Source organism: Manacus vitellinus, unplaced genomic scaffold, assembly GCF_001715985.3.
Source record: "Manacus vitellinus isolate BGI_N305 unplaced genomic scaffold, ASM171598v3 scaffold_0_pilon, whole genome shotgun sequence".
Taxonomy (NCBI): Eukaryota; Metazoa; Chordata; class Aves; order Passeriformes; family Pipridae; genus Manacus; species Manacus vitellinus.
The window spans coordinates 21,578,392-21,593,667 of NW_021938789.1; the positions used below are offsets into that span (position 1 = coordinate 21,578,392).

Consider the following 15,276-nt stretch of genomic DNA (forward strand, 5'->3'; position numbering starts at 1 on the left):
GCTTCAAGTTAAGCAGAATTTGAATATTTTTTCTTCCACATCGGAAATGATTAGTTTGTCTTGCACTCTGACAGTCATATTGCAACTGAGCATTGGCCCAATAAACATAGTAGCTTCAAATTAAAGGCACCTACACACACTGCAGTGGAATGCTGAAGGTCAATACATAGATACTCATTATGGTTTTCATTCTCAGAGCTCCCTCGACTGAAATATGGGCAAAACACAGATCAAACAGAGACATCTGAACTAAGATGAGGAAATTCTGAAAACTGGGGTCAGATGAACTTTGAGCTTTGCCAGATGATCTGACAGCTCCTTTATCAATAAGAAGTTATCAGCAAGAAGGGTACACATCACTCTGTGCCCACTGTGAGGCTGGCATAGTCACAGCTTTATTGTGTACATACACTGACTAAGCCTGGTGAGGAAAGTTGGTGAAGTGCTGTCCAATCTCCTCGAGCAATGAGGCACAGCTGAGTTGTGGTCTCAGGTGGTCCCAAACATGAACCTGTGAAACCTCAGGAACCATCTCCATTCACCACCACAGAAGCATCTCCATGCCTGGGAAAGTGGAGTGGCAATGGGGAGACAGACACATGGGACTGCCTTTTCTTCGATGAGTTAGGACCAGAGCTGCAGCAAGCACAGGGCAGAGCATACTGTAGCTATCCCTAAAGACTGACCAACAGCTCTAATCAGAAGTCCAACAGCAGACTGTTCAGAGCAACTGAGGATTTAAAAAAAATAAATGAAAGAGGAACATGTACAAGCTGGAGAAAAAAACCAGCCTCCAGCTGTCAGGATAACTGCTACAGAAAGAAGTACATTCATTTCTTCCTCCAACAAGAAGAAACAGAGAGAGCCTTTGAAATGACATTACACAAAGCACCTGTTGCAAAGAACTGAATAGAGATTTTTGTTCAAGTTGTATTGCTGCAAGTTATTTGCTTGCATTTTTTTAAGATTAAATTCCAGAACTGTGTAATCAAAATGCATTCTTTGCAAATGTAGTTAATAAAGTAATTTAGGTACCCAGCTTCTGTGATCTCATAGTTAAGAGTAACTGCTTATTAAGTAATTACATGCCTACCTGGTTTTTCCAGTGCAGCCAAATACATTTGCAAGTTTACAGTCATGCTTGGTACAGAGGAATGAAACTGCAAGCAGAGCCAAGGAGAGAATGGACAACCTTGATACTGTCAGTGGGACCCTGAAGTGATTGCCACTTCAGGGCCCCATTATATGTTTCTTAAAATTGAGACAGCAGTACTTTTCATTCTGTTGGAAATGTAAAGGCCAGTGTCAGAGTACACACCTCCTTCTGTTAATATCTGGACTACACTGGGCTACTGCATAGGTGCTGTTGACATCCAGATCATCCACACACTCTGGACATGAAACCAAGCTTTCAGTGGAAGAGTTACTAATGTCAACTATATGTCTAGGCAGAAAGCGGTCATTAAAATCACTGTGTCCCATCCTGAAGAGGTGTTTTTTCAAAAGTATGGACTTGGGACATGCAGAATTCCACTTCTGAAGAAAGGCAAACTTTTGCTTACAGTGGATTGAAGAGTTGCTTGGGAATGAGAAATATACCTGTCTGCCTATATAGAGATACAAACAACTTATTTGCAAAATTTTACTTGGAGAAACATAATAAAATATTTGGGACAGTAAAGTTATTAATAATGTTTCCAGGTCAAGGAGGATATTCACATTCCTTTTATGGAAAAGGTTCACAGTTTTGAATAACCACGTATTATTTTGGCTACATCAGCAAGTATGTGAGGTAGGAGAGTAAGTACCACAAACACAGTAACATAGTGAAACTCTCCTGAAAGAATAAGCAAATAAAGCAGAATACTGAACATGGTTCCCCAATTCACCACTTCAGGAACAATGATGCTTAAAAGTAGCATTTGGTGGCCTTTTGTCCTTATTTTGTGGGGGTTTCAATGAGAACTTGAATACAGAGCAAAGAGAAGTTGGATATTTTGTCTTCTTAAAGCCTGTATCCTGGACATTTGGTCTGGGAAGAGACATGAGTTCCTGAGGTCTCAAGCAAAGGAATAATAAGCTCACTGAAGACCTTGATTAAGGCAATGATTACCACTCATTCATCACGTCCTACTGATGCTTGAATGCCAATGTTGGTTTTATAATTATGGTCCAGAGTGATTAGTAACATTTGCTTATTGTTTTGAGAATGTCAAATGTTAAGTGCTACTGCCTGCCAGACCCTCATCCCTGACATGCATGAGGCAAACTTGCCTCTCCCCCCGTTTAAGAACAGAACATTCTTACCTCATCACCAGCCTGGGTTGGGTAATACAAGTCTGTCACCAAGGATCCCACAGAAATGCTGGAATAATTACAGTACTTTGCACTTTCATACCATCCTCCCAATGGAAATTCCTAGTGCTTCATAAACATTAGCCAAAACTTATTAACTTCCTATAAAGTATGATCACTGTGATCCATTTGCTTTAGGGGGACGGGCACATGCTGATGAAGACTTGAACAAAATTACAGAGCAAGTCAATGACAGCTCCAGTGATAGATCATAGACATCAGATCCCACATCCTGTGTGCTAGATACTAGGCTGGCTGTAGCATTCAGGCTGTTACCAGAACAGCCCTACATGAGGTCCCACACATCCCAGCAACAGTCCTGCCTGCTAGTCACTTACATCTTTTTAAATAAAAAATAAGGAAAGATTGAGTTTTCTGTTTGGTTTTTTTTTTTTTAATCACACACAGTCCACCACATGAAAGGCATGTCAGTCATGGACATCCGGTTCCCATGTGGATAGGATCCCCTACCCCATTTTAAGTGATAACACAAGGAGAACAAAGCATTACCTTCCTCTCCAGCAGCAGAGTTTCCAACAGTTTCTCTTTCACGGTCAGTCTGGTTGGAAACAGCACTTCCACTTTTTGTCCTTCGAAGAACACTGAACGCCTTGTTTATTTTTTTAAAAGATCTGCTTCTTATAGTGGAACGTTCAAAGTGTCGAGCTGCAACAGCAGGAAAAAACAAATCAATATAGTTCAACAGTTCTGAGATAGAACCATAGCATTTCTGCAGCCCTTGGCATATGATGGGCTATAACATCAACAACAGGGCTGCCTGCACTTCACCTTCCCACCTGAGTCCTGCTGATACTCTAAGGCTGCACCCACATGAATTTGGGTACAATTACCCTACCTCAGTTCTATACCCTGGAATTGCCTCCTTCCCAGTCTGTTTTGCCAGCCACAAAGAGACATCTTCTGTGAGTGTGGTAGCCTTGGAAAGAATAATCCTCTGCCAAGACAAAATCTCAGCATAAATCCTGTGAAAAATGCAAGTAAAAGGAAGAAGCACTGCCTTTCCCAAGCTACAAAAGTGTGACAAAAAAAAGGTTGGAAGTTGTTAAAAACTCTTCTTGAAAAAATCCCCACTACTATTACTGCCTCAAAACCTTGCAAGGCTTCCAAAGCCACCAACGATTGCCAACAATTTCATGTCAAAAATTCAAGGATTATCAGGTAGGAAGGATCAAATATGTCACATATTCTGACCTGAGTAAGGCAATACAAAAGAAAAGTCATAATACTTTCAAAACATGTTGCTCTTTTCCATCCTGCTAAAGACATCTTCATGGCAGTTGCTGTTCTGTCTCTTCCAGCTCTGTATGCTAGCCAAACATTGTAATCTAATAGTACAACATTCCCTTAAACCAGACTGTGGCCTCTAAACTCAATAAAACTGACAGGATTTATTGAGATTCTGGAGTTCTCTTCCTGCATTATCCCCTTCCTCGCCCCTCCAGCTCCATGCACACAAGAAGAAAGCACTGCTCATTTTCTGGTCTTTCTTCAGCCCTTTATCAATTCTCTCAAGACACAACTGGTCCAACAAGGTGGGCTATCCATTTTGGCTTTAGAATCCTCAAATACGCAGTTTGAACTCACAGTTAACACTTCTGAGTCTGCCTGTGGCAGGACATGCTTTTCAAATATGACACTCATCAGAGACGAGTGCGGTGTCACAGGGTGAAAGATCAAGGCAAGATTTCCTGACGCAACTTGTCACTGACTGTGGTTATTTCAGCAGGACCAGCTCTTCCGAGCTGCACCTTCCTGAGAAGCTGGCAGACGCCTCCCAAGATCGTAAGGCAATTCTTAAGGTGTATTTTTCCTACGAATACTTGGTAACTGCCAAACAGGCTTTTGGGTATGTGTCCACATCCATGGGGGTTACCTGGGCCACCAGGCTCTGGTGAAGCCGTTACACAGCTACACCATCTCCCCAGCACATCATACATAACATTTAATCTTCCAACTGAGCTGATTTGTCTAAATAATCTTTCTTAAGACTTGCAGTTTGCATGGGTACAGCTAGTCTATCTTCAGCTTGATGCTGCCCCTGGCCAAGCCATTTTGTTTTCAACTCAAGTCTATTTGGTCACTGAGTACACAACTGGATATACCATGTAAAATGAAAGCTTTCGATATCCTCCCCCTTTTTTTTAAATCCTCCAACAACCTATATTTCACAGAAAAATCAATGTTGAAAGAGGCCACCAGGCTCTGAAGCCACCTTTTTAGCTCTTACTTCTGTTTCGGTTGCTGCGGTGCAGGTCTCCAGGGCTGCTGCCCAGCTGGCTGTCCTCCGAGGTGGGGCTGAAGGCCGGGTTCACCAGCCCTGGCTCATCTGTCATTAAGGCGATGGCCGCAGCTGCTGAGAGCTCAGGGCCCAGGGCAGCTACCGCTAAGCTGGAGCCATGGTCCGGAGAGCAGTCTTGGGAACGCCTCTTCCGTTCCTTGGTAAGGCCATAGTGAGATGCTCCTTTACATCTAAGGACAAGCGAGGAAAAGAGACACATGATAGCAAGTTGCATTTAAATGCTGCGTACTTATGGAAATTATCTGGTGTCAAGGAATCACTTGGAGAACAAACTGTGATGATTGTGGTGACCAGTGAAACATGGATGATTAACAAGAGGGAAAAATGCCAACCCTGTCATGTTACACAGAATCAAAAAGAAGGAAATCTGTCCTTCAAAGGAGCTGAGTTAACATCTTACATAGAAAGACTACTGCTGATCAATGAACAATAGAGAGCCTCAGCCTGGCATGTAGTCTCACGTGTATAAACAGTTACTGCAGATGCAGGAGAACAGGAACAGCAGGGGGCTAATTAAATCAGAGGCTGGTGAAATAAAAGGTGCTTTACCCAGTCCTGCACCCTGAAAACCCTCCCTGTCACCAAGGCAGTCACACCTGAAGCACAGTACTGTTGTCTGTAGAGACCAGTGCAATCAATGAAGGGAAAGCTGCAGGTGGGAGCTCAACACTTGAGAGCTTCGGGAATCCACTCCCCATAAGGTGCCCATACAGACCATTTACTACTTGAACTGCACCTGAGGAACTGTTTTCAAATTCAGCCACAGAGACGAGGTTGCCAACAATGCTATTCCAGCTCAGTTGAGACACTAAAATAAAGAGGTCAGTGCCTTGACAGAGGAAGAGGTGCAAGAGGTGGTAGGTGTGTCCCACTTCCTCTGCAGCCCCGCCAGTGACAAGGAGGGAGTGCAGGGCTCCCACCAAGGTACTGAGAGTAGGTCCTCAGACCTCAGACCAAGGTCAGCCTGGGATTTCATTAGCTTGAGGAGCTCAAGGCAGGTCCTAAAATACTTCTGAAGGAAAATCCAAATCCTAAATCCTAACTCGATCTCCACAGTGACAAAATCCTCTGTTTGTGGTGGACATGCATGTTCCCAAAAAAGCTGAAGATAAAGCATTATAAGAGGCAAATTACAAGCCTGCTTTGAAACCAACTTACTGGTGGTGCCAACTGTCTGCTCTAGATTCATCCTAGAGCGTGAAGGCAGGACCATGTGTGGCATTTCTTTTTTAAGATGCATTAAAGAAAGTCGCTAGAATGAAATTGAAGGTCGCTGTACTCTTTATGAGTCAGTATTCAACAAAAGCTATAAAATAACTGAAAATACAGAGTGGCCAAGGACACAGCACCTGTGACTTTTCTCCAGCACCTCTTCTGCCCAGTGCCCACCCACTAGAACCACATTCACCGCATTAGAAAAAGAAATCTGCCTTTTAATCATAATCTAATGAGCTTGACCTACTTTCAGTTACTATTATCTCTTTCTTCATAGCAAAGGCTAACTGATGACTTTCATGAAAGTACCCTGTAGGGCAAACTCACAGAAATAGATGTAGAAACCCTTAGGGATAGAAAGCTCTTCGTAATATATGGCATGCACAAAAGGCAATGCATAATACATGCAGTACACAATGCTAGTGGGTTAAGTGTCACGAAAAGAAGTAGTACACTGAACAGAAGCCTTGGAAGAGAAATGATTTATGGTAGCAGTTTCTGGGACAGAAAGAAAGAAGAAGTCACAGAGCTCTCTGTATTAGCTTTAGAGCAGCAGTTTAATTTCTCCTATGGTATTGGCTTTTGATGAGACAATTGAAAAACCTTTTTTGGCACTAAACTATGATTTACCATCATTTACCTCATACCACTTCTGACAATGTTCAGCTTAAAGAGGGGAAAAAGCCCTAAAGCAAACTGTGTCATATTGATGCAACTATGTAAGGGCTTTGTATATACTTTAAGGCTTGGATGGGAATGGCTGTAACAGAAGTTGTTTCTGAAACCTTTCACAAGCAAAATGAGGAATCTCAGAAGAAAATACTCTTATGGAAGAGAAGGTTGGTCAACTATTGCAAAAGACTGAAAAAAAGCTATTTGAGGCACCTGTTGCAAGGCAAGACTGCAAAAATAATTATGTAAACCAGAAAGGAAGAGCTCTCCTGCCTCTCCCTCAGCAGGTATTTTTCTATTCCTTCCAGAAAACAGGGTGTGACTTCCTCACTCCCCCAGAATCCTACACTGTGGCAGGTTGCTCTCCTTTAGATTTCACAAGAAGCAGAAGCACAAAGGCCTTTCCCTCTTGCTGCTTATCTAAAGTTCTCCAATGCAGCATTTTGGAAACCCATCCTTGACATCTCCCACTTGCAGTCAAGTCACATTTGCTGATCCAGGCTAGTAATTTTGGACAAAATAGTTTAAAAATAGTCTAAAAACACAACATAACAAAGTGAACACAAAGAATTGGCTTTGGGGAGAACTGTTTGTTCTCAGAAGACAGTCTCTGCTTTGCAGTGATCCTGTAAAGATTTAGAGTATAAGAGATATTCCTACTCCTCTACATTTTATTTCATTTGCCTCTGCTTTCACCATGCCAGTAAAGTTTCAGTAGCTGATACTAGAACAGCAGCCTTGTGAATGGATCCTTAAATACAGATGATTTTTTATATTTTGTGGGTTCTATGAAGATCAACATGAAGATCAGAAGTGGCTCTGCCCAAGGATTCCCGGCTACCTGGAGTCAACCACTGCCTGGTGCCCATCTGCACTTTACTACTAAAGACTTCACTTTCTGTGGAAATCCTCACTTGCTGCTGCTGGCTGCACTGCAGACACTCAGTCAACAGCATCAATCCAACAGCAATGAACAGAAGACAGTTACTTTGAATGTAGAGAGGACTGACACAGTTTAAGATGTGGCTTATTGGAGAAGACAAGTTGTCATGACACAAAGCACAAAGCATATCTTTCTAACTCTGCCAGAAATAGTTAAAAGAGAACCGAAGCTCTTCAAGTGTGAGCACTGGAGCTATTTCTTAAATAATTGTGGCAGGCATAAATGAATACAAATCAAGCCTGCTTTCTTCAGATTAACACAGTGTCCTTGAAGACGAAAAAAAAGTCCCAAGACCTCAAACTTGTAATAAAATCTGCAACGGCATCTCTTCACTTTCATTGTTTTGCTTATGCTGACACTGCTGTGATAACAGAAAACAGAAGAAATTACTGTCTAAGTGGAATCATATTTATAGTGTCTCAGCTACATTTTTCCATATGGTTGGATTTGGCTCCCAGAAAAGAGGAATCCATAAAACAGCTACATGCCAGTACTAATTAGCTCTCTCATTGTGATTATTAATCACAATGCCTGATTTACAGCTGGAGGAGCAGGATACCTGATTAACACAGGCCAGTCAGAAAGTGAACCCAACACTGTCTGCAGGCCAAGGTGAACTACAGATTTATGTTCCTTCTCGGTCGCACTGGACAGCAAGTACATCCATACAGCTGTATGATACTGAAACAATTTGAAGGCCAAACTCGAGAGAGATAAACAGACATTAATAATGTGTGTTGTGCAGTTCATGTCATTAATGTAGTGTCACTAGGTGCATACAGGAAATTGAGAAAATAGCTTCTTCTGTTTGCATAGCCTCTTTCATGAAGCAGAAATGTGCTGTCTGAAATTCTGGCCATACGAGCTAACCACTAGGCAGTGGAGAGCAGTGGTGGCTCCTGAAACTTCACCCAGGACTGCAATTCTGGCTAGTATCAACACTAGCAGCCACAGGGCAATCTTTGCTCTGCACCCTGCTCCACATGCAAGGGAGGCTTTGCACTCCAGGCTTCAGGAGCAGCACATCCAAAGTACTGGAGCAAGGAGATCCAAAACACCATGGCTGCCTTAACTTGGTCCTATAATTTGTGAAAACAACCTTCAGTGAAACTCAAGGCCAAAAGAAACATATTCACATCATTTGAAATTCAAATCAAAACAGTGGTTTGAAAACAGATTTTTCCTTGCAGCATCCCTGACTTGCACAGCAAAGGAAGGATTGAAAATGAGGTTGACCTCAAGGATTTCAATTACCCAGGCTGACATAGGGACAAAATGTAAAGCCAAAACATAAGCAAGGACAACTACATGAATTTTTTTGCTTCTCTTCTAGTGATTGAAATGAAACAATACCACAGGTAAAAACCATGTATGTATTTGCCCATGGAAGGGGATTGGAACTAGATGATATTAAAGGTCCCTTCAACCCAAACTGTTCTATGATTCCATGACTTATAATGCATTTTTTCTTAAAAATACCCTGCTTCCTGTGTCACTTCACAGGCTATCCCTCTTTCTTCCTGTCTCGGACTTGAAACAGGGCAAAAAAGTGAATCTAAAGAGTCACAGCGCCTGTGAGCCAGGTCTGACACAAATAAACAGAGCAGGAACCCTCCCTGCCCAGTTCAAGTGGTGCTTTCCCAACCTCACTTCCAGTACGCTCATATTTTGGAGCTATTTTGCTTTAGTACAGCAGCCGTGGACATATTGTCTGAATGAAATTAAAAATAATATATACAAAGCACTTACGATTGCCCAGCAGAAGAAAATACTGCATAATGGGCTGTCATTGCTGATCCAAAACTAAACCCTGATCAGGGTAGACAAGTATGTTTCAGCTATACTCTCACTGCAAGCAGCCTCATCCCTGTGTAATTTGGGCTGGACACAAGCTGGGATCCAAAGTACCAACAGTGTGTATCTTACCCCCTGTCACACAAATGCTCCCTACTGCTCTGGTACCCCTGAACTGATTCAGTGGAAAGGCTGAGGGAGCAACCAATGCTGATCAGCTAGGAGCGTCCTGGATAACCTGGTGCTGATTAACCTCACTTGTGAGACCCTGGTGAGAGGCTCCTGCTGTGCCTGGGAAGAAAGGAGAGGGGGGCTTGAACTGGAGAGCCTGACTCACAAGATGGTGTTGACAATTCCTGCCCCACGGGAACCATTCTCACCATGTGTGCATCAGCAGTGACTGACACAACCCAAATACCCACCACATGGATTTCAGGCCAAACACCTAAACTCTAAAGTTTTCTGAAACTCCATCATGAGGAAGTGAAGTGACTGGATCAGCTCTCAGACAGGGATGACATCCTTCTTCTGCTCTTACTTTTGCCAACTGTGCACCAGGAAATGTAGCCAAAAATGAGAAAGGAGCAAGGCATCTAAACTCCAGCCAAATCCCATGTTACAGCTCTAAGCTAAAATGCACCAAATGCACAGTCCCCATCAGGACCAACTATATGGGTGCTGAAGAGGCCAGAGACATCAATGTCTTCAGCAGTGAAGGTGACCACTACGCTGCTGCTGTTTGCACCCAATGATGTTATATCATCCTTGCTCAGAAAACTGGCTTCTGTGAATCCTCATCCTATGTGCAAAATGTCTCTTTTTTTCTTTTCTTTTTTTTTTTTTTTCTTGTATTTTTTTCTAGGGAAATCCATCCTGGAACTGAATGCTTAACATCAATGATTTTTCCTTGATAATTCTGAGTTCTTGCAAGGAATAACGACTGTGTGAATGCTGCATACGAAAAAAAGCTTCATAAAGAAGTATCTAATTTTTTTTAATGCATTTGCTTTTTCTGCTTTTCTTAAAGAATATCAAGAGCATTCCTCAAGCTACTGTAATCATCAGCTATGTCTAGAAAGGTCCTCCCCGCATTAAACATTCCTCAATATTGATAAAGAAGGGAATGAACCATCTAATAAGCAAAGCTTAAAGTCCTGGATTACAGTTTCCAGTGGACACTTGCTGAAAGACAGGCTGCAAAAAACATATCTAAGCACGCAACTAGAAACAGGCTGTTCTCTGCACCTGCACTTGAATTCCATAATGCCAGCAACATTTCCAAGTGCTTACCACTGCTGTTCTGTGCCCTCTGTACCCTGGCATTGATGCACTTGGGTATCCTGTCCCTGATGATCTCTCAGTGTCAGAGGCTTAAGTGGGAAATTGTCCCAGTTACTACTGCTCTTTCATTTCAATAACCCTATAAACAAAAGCCTTTTAGAGACAGCTTCCTGACACCTGGGGCACAAGGGCTAGCTGGGAGGGTAGCATGGGCCAGTGGCATGAGCCCCGCTGCCTCCAGAGGGTTGAGGATCAGCAATTCCTTCCTACACTTCCATAAACACTGTTCTTTTTGGTGTCAGCACAGAGATAGATATGATAGAAGCTAAGATGAGGCAAATGGCTTATCTGCCTAGTTGTCAGAGAGATTTTCTCATGTTATTTGCTTTCTATTGTCAGCCAGGGCCCTTTGCTATAGTATAAACAAGGAGTAGATTTAGTGGTTCTATATTTCTGCTTTATTACTCTACAAATATTTATAAAGGTCCTCATAACATTTATTTCTTTAAGCTAAAGTTATTAAGCTTAAATAATTTCCCACAATATAGGAAAAACCTCTCAAATACCTATCTTTTTCAGTTTAATTTCTGCCTATTCCTATTATGGTTTCCCAAGGTTTTTTTCCACACTTTTTTGTATTAATGAAGACATCACAATTCAATAAACTCTGGAACTACCTTACTAGCAAAGCCTAAAGTTGTGCTTTGTCCTGTCTGTAAAGATCTGACCCCAGGGAAGGGCTGTCATTTTCACAATGCTTTTGCACTAAGATGCTGTCAAACAAAATATATTTGTGCATTACATAAGGAACGTGCGCAAGAGTATTTGTGTACTTACATTTCCACATCAGCTACTCTGTATAAATTTGGGTCCACCACTAGAAAAACGAGTCACAGTTCCCATAGATTAAAAAAAGTAAGGTTTTCTAAGCATATGAGGAAAATAAATATGGATCGTTTTTTATAATTACAATTTAGTCCTCAGCTACAGTGACATATTCCCATTTCTGTGATTTGTTTGCTGAGAAGGAGTAAGCATGGCTAGTGATTTTGGTACAGGTCCTTGAAAGTATCTTGCATTGATGAAGAATGGAATTGCAGTTCAGAGTTCAGACCCCAGAGTTTCCAAAACTACCAACAGACAAAGTTGGTGCCAGGCACAAACTGAACAAACATTCAATGGAAACCAAATCCCTATTTCAAATTTGACTGCTCATACCAAGAGAAAAGAGGAATCTCCACATTTCCTACTAGATTTCAGGAGAGCTGAAAGAACTTGGAACACATTCTTAATCTTAAATAAATCGTAGAGTTTTGATTTCATGTACATTCTACCAAAGTGTCATGTAACATGTGGTTTAAGTTTTTTTCTCCCTTCTCTTTAAAACTCAAAAATTTGTATTTCAACCAGTATCATCAGCATCTATTATGAAATCTTTTAAAAGGACCATTAACATCTATCATGGGAACAGGGAATTGTAAGAAATAGGTAAACAATACTAGTCGCCTGCAATTGTGGGCAAAAATCATGTCTGGAATTATTGTGCAATGACCCCAGTTGTTGTTGGGACTATGTAAAAATTGTTGGTCCAGAACATGTTCTCTGTCTCTCCTGACATTTATTTGAGGCCATTATTCTGTCACTGATGATTTTGAAACTACAACTGTACTGATTTCTCTTCAAGATTCAATTATCATTTCAAGTTCTAGTCTTAAAAATACTCCAACAAATTGCAGCTGTCTAACATAGAGGAGAATGGAATTGTAAATTGCTAGAGAGAGCTGAGATGGGCAAGTCAGTAGCCAGGCTGGAAATGACAGCTCTTTTTTATGGGTCAGCACACCTTCTGTGTTTGCATAACATAACCACTACTTTATAGAAGCCGATATTCACAACTGACTCTGTGGTTTTGCCTTCTGTTGCCCCTTCCCCACCTGTGTCCAAGCCACAAATGCTCTCAGAATGCACAAAGGCATACCAGCAGCCTGTTCCCACTGCTCACATAAGGCATAGCCTTGAGTTGCTCCTAGAGCTTCTCTGTTTTCCAATGCTGCCTTTAAATGTAATGCTTGTAGAGCACAAGTAGACATGGAGCAACAAAAGCGAGGAGTTAACCAGGGTGAAAGAGACTGCAGTCAGCCTAGTATTTGCTCCTAGATTACTATAAACAAACATTTGTCATCACAAGGAAGTTACTGGCCAGAAGTACAGAACCAGAGTGATTTTGTGTGAGGCAAAACAAGAGCTGTATTTATTTATACTGAACTTAATTAAAGACTGAAGCTCCCTAAGAGTGATCTACATATCTCATGCAATCTACTCACACCAGCTGACACAAACAAGGAAAACAGAGAGGCAGCACACTATCTCTAATTCTTGGTAGGTGCTCTGTTAGTGACACAGCAAGGAATCTATGAGTAACTGGTTAGGAGATTCAGAGCAAAATAAGAGAGAAAAATAAGACACATGGAGCTAGCATTTTTGAGCTGGTAAGAGCCTGTAAACCTCGCCAATGGCTTCCAGTACTTATAGCATTCAACATATAACACATAATTTAAACCCACTAATCCTGTTCAAGTGTTGTATTAAAGCACTGGAAACTCCTCTTGACTTCAGCAAAAGTGGAGCTTGATGAAAACTTTACCAGGTTCTTTCATCACCTTCCAGAATGGCATCATTATCTATAAAAGATACCTAAAGCCTCCAACCTTCACCACTCTTGAAGAAGAGTAAAACTTGAATGTTGTTCCAAAAGAAAGTGAGAATACAAATTAAAAAGACCCTTGAGAGGTTTCTTCATGAAAAGTTTGAGTACTTCTCAATATTTGTACATTCTTTTATCTACTGAAGTTGTGCACAAGGGAGCAATCATGAGCAATATGTGTCAGCTGGGTATTTGGAAAGCAACGTAAGACCTGCCATCAGCAGCTTTCAGCTTCGTATCTGCTTTTCAAGCCCATCCAAGACCACTCAAAGAACAGCACTAGCACTCTGCTGGCAATATTGACCACTGATTTTGCCTTATACTAATAAAATGATAATAACACAACCTTTTTACAGTAGGAATTCAGACTGCACATAATGAGGCTGCAGTGATCACTTAAAATATTCATCATTTAGAACACTAACTAAAAAAGATGAACCTAAGGAAAATCACAGCATATATACACAAAAGCTCAAAAAATATTAATGCTGCTAAAATCAAGTTATCTGTGACAAAAATAACAAGCGCAAGGAAAAAGAAATTCTTAAGCCATTGCAATGCTGTTCTTCATAGTACCACACAATCCAATATACCATATTTTTCAAATTATGCAGGTACACATATAATTAACATTAAGAATAAGCATGCAGTCTGTTGATTCATGTGCTTTTCATGATTATTGTTCAGTGTTTTGATCACTGGATTATATTCAACAGGTATAACTAGTCTCCTGGAACTCAGTATCTCAGCATTGTGTTCCCCTCCTACTATCCCCACCTATACTATAAAAGCTTCATGATGCAGTGAGCAAAATATGCTTGCAATGGGGCAAGCAGTCTTTGGTTTTTTAACAAGACTGACAGGATCAGTGTAACCCAGTTCTTGCAGCTACAGACAGAAGAACCTGACAGAGAGAAACTTTGAATTTACATGTACTTAGCACACATTTATTTTTAAAATAAAACTAACTACAATATCTGTTATGTCACAGACTCAACAGGCCAGCACTCCTGAAAGCAGGTTTGAGGCTTCTGTTGGCACAAAGCAGTTACACATGCACAAAAATCTCTAGATATAAAATAATAAAAAGGGACTACTGTGTTCAATTTCAAGATGTTTTCAACCCAGCCCTTGGGTTTATTACTATGTTCTCCACTGGAATCCGAAATTATAGGAAACAAGGGAGCTGCAGCCAGTGAATAACTAATTCTGTCTTCAGACCGTCTGGTTCATAGAACATGCTATAGACAGCCATGCACAGCTCTAGCTCTTGTGGCAGTTCTCTTTGACCGTTGTGACACAAAAGTCACGTAAGATCCGTTTTATGTCAGCGTGGGTATCTAAATTATATTGCTATCACATCTTAGTACATATCAAGCTCTAAACACATATTTGTTTCCTCATAGGGAAGATCACAAAAAGGAGATCTCAGCAGACCACAGCAGTTGAAAAACCACAGAGATCCATATCAGATGCCCATCTGAGTGTTGAGCAAACATCTCTGCTGGTACAACTAAGTAGCTTTTTAAAATGTCATATATGTTTCCCATAATCATATCAAATCCAATGTCTAATATTCAACGAGGACCCCAAATCAGTCCTATAAGTAAACTGCATGTGACTCATGAATCACTGTGTCTTAAGACCCTAAAACAACATGGGCTTCTTGTAGGGGTGGGGAAGAAAGAATACAACATTTCCTGGTGTGCCTCGGAGCTCAGTTTCAGGGTTTCAACTTGAATGAGTATCGACACTGGCATAAGGAGTACATAAGTCACCCTATTGACTAAAATCTCTTTTTGTGTGTGTGTGTGTGTGTGTGTGTGAAGATAACATAGCCAACAGCACATTTGGATGGAGAAACACTGTTCTGGCTTCTACTTCTCCTAGCTCTGCAGTCTTCTCTTTTGCACATATGATTGGAAGAAGATGGATCAGAGGGACATCATGAGCCAGTTTACTGAACAAATACCCCCAGCACCATTGGACATG

General features: G+C 41.2%; 1 protein-coding gene across 2 annotated transcripts in view; it reads right to left on the reverse strand.

Annotated features, from left to right (window-relative positions):
* LNX1 (ligand of numb-protein X 1) overlaps positions 1–15,276 on the reverse strand; it is a 66,321-nt gene that overhangs the window by 29,980 nt on the left and 21,065 nt on the right. For both annotated transcript variants that reach the window (XM_008927448.3, XM_008927449.3), the window contains exons 2-3: positions 4,604–4,845; positions 2,866–3,021 (exon numbers count right to left, since the gene is read on the reverse strand). In XM_008927448.3, the coding sequence (XP_008925696.1) occupies positions 2,866–3,021; positions 4,604–4,845 (398 nt within the window). The remainder of the gene's footprint in view (positions 1–2,865; positions 3,022–4,603; positions 4,846–15,276) is intronic.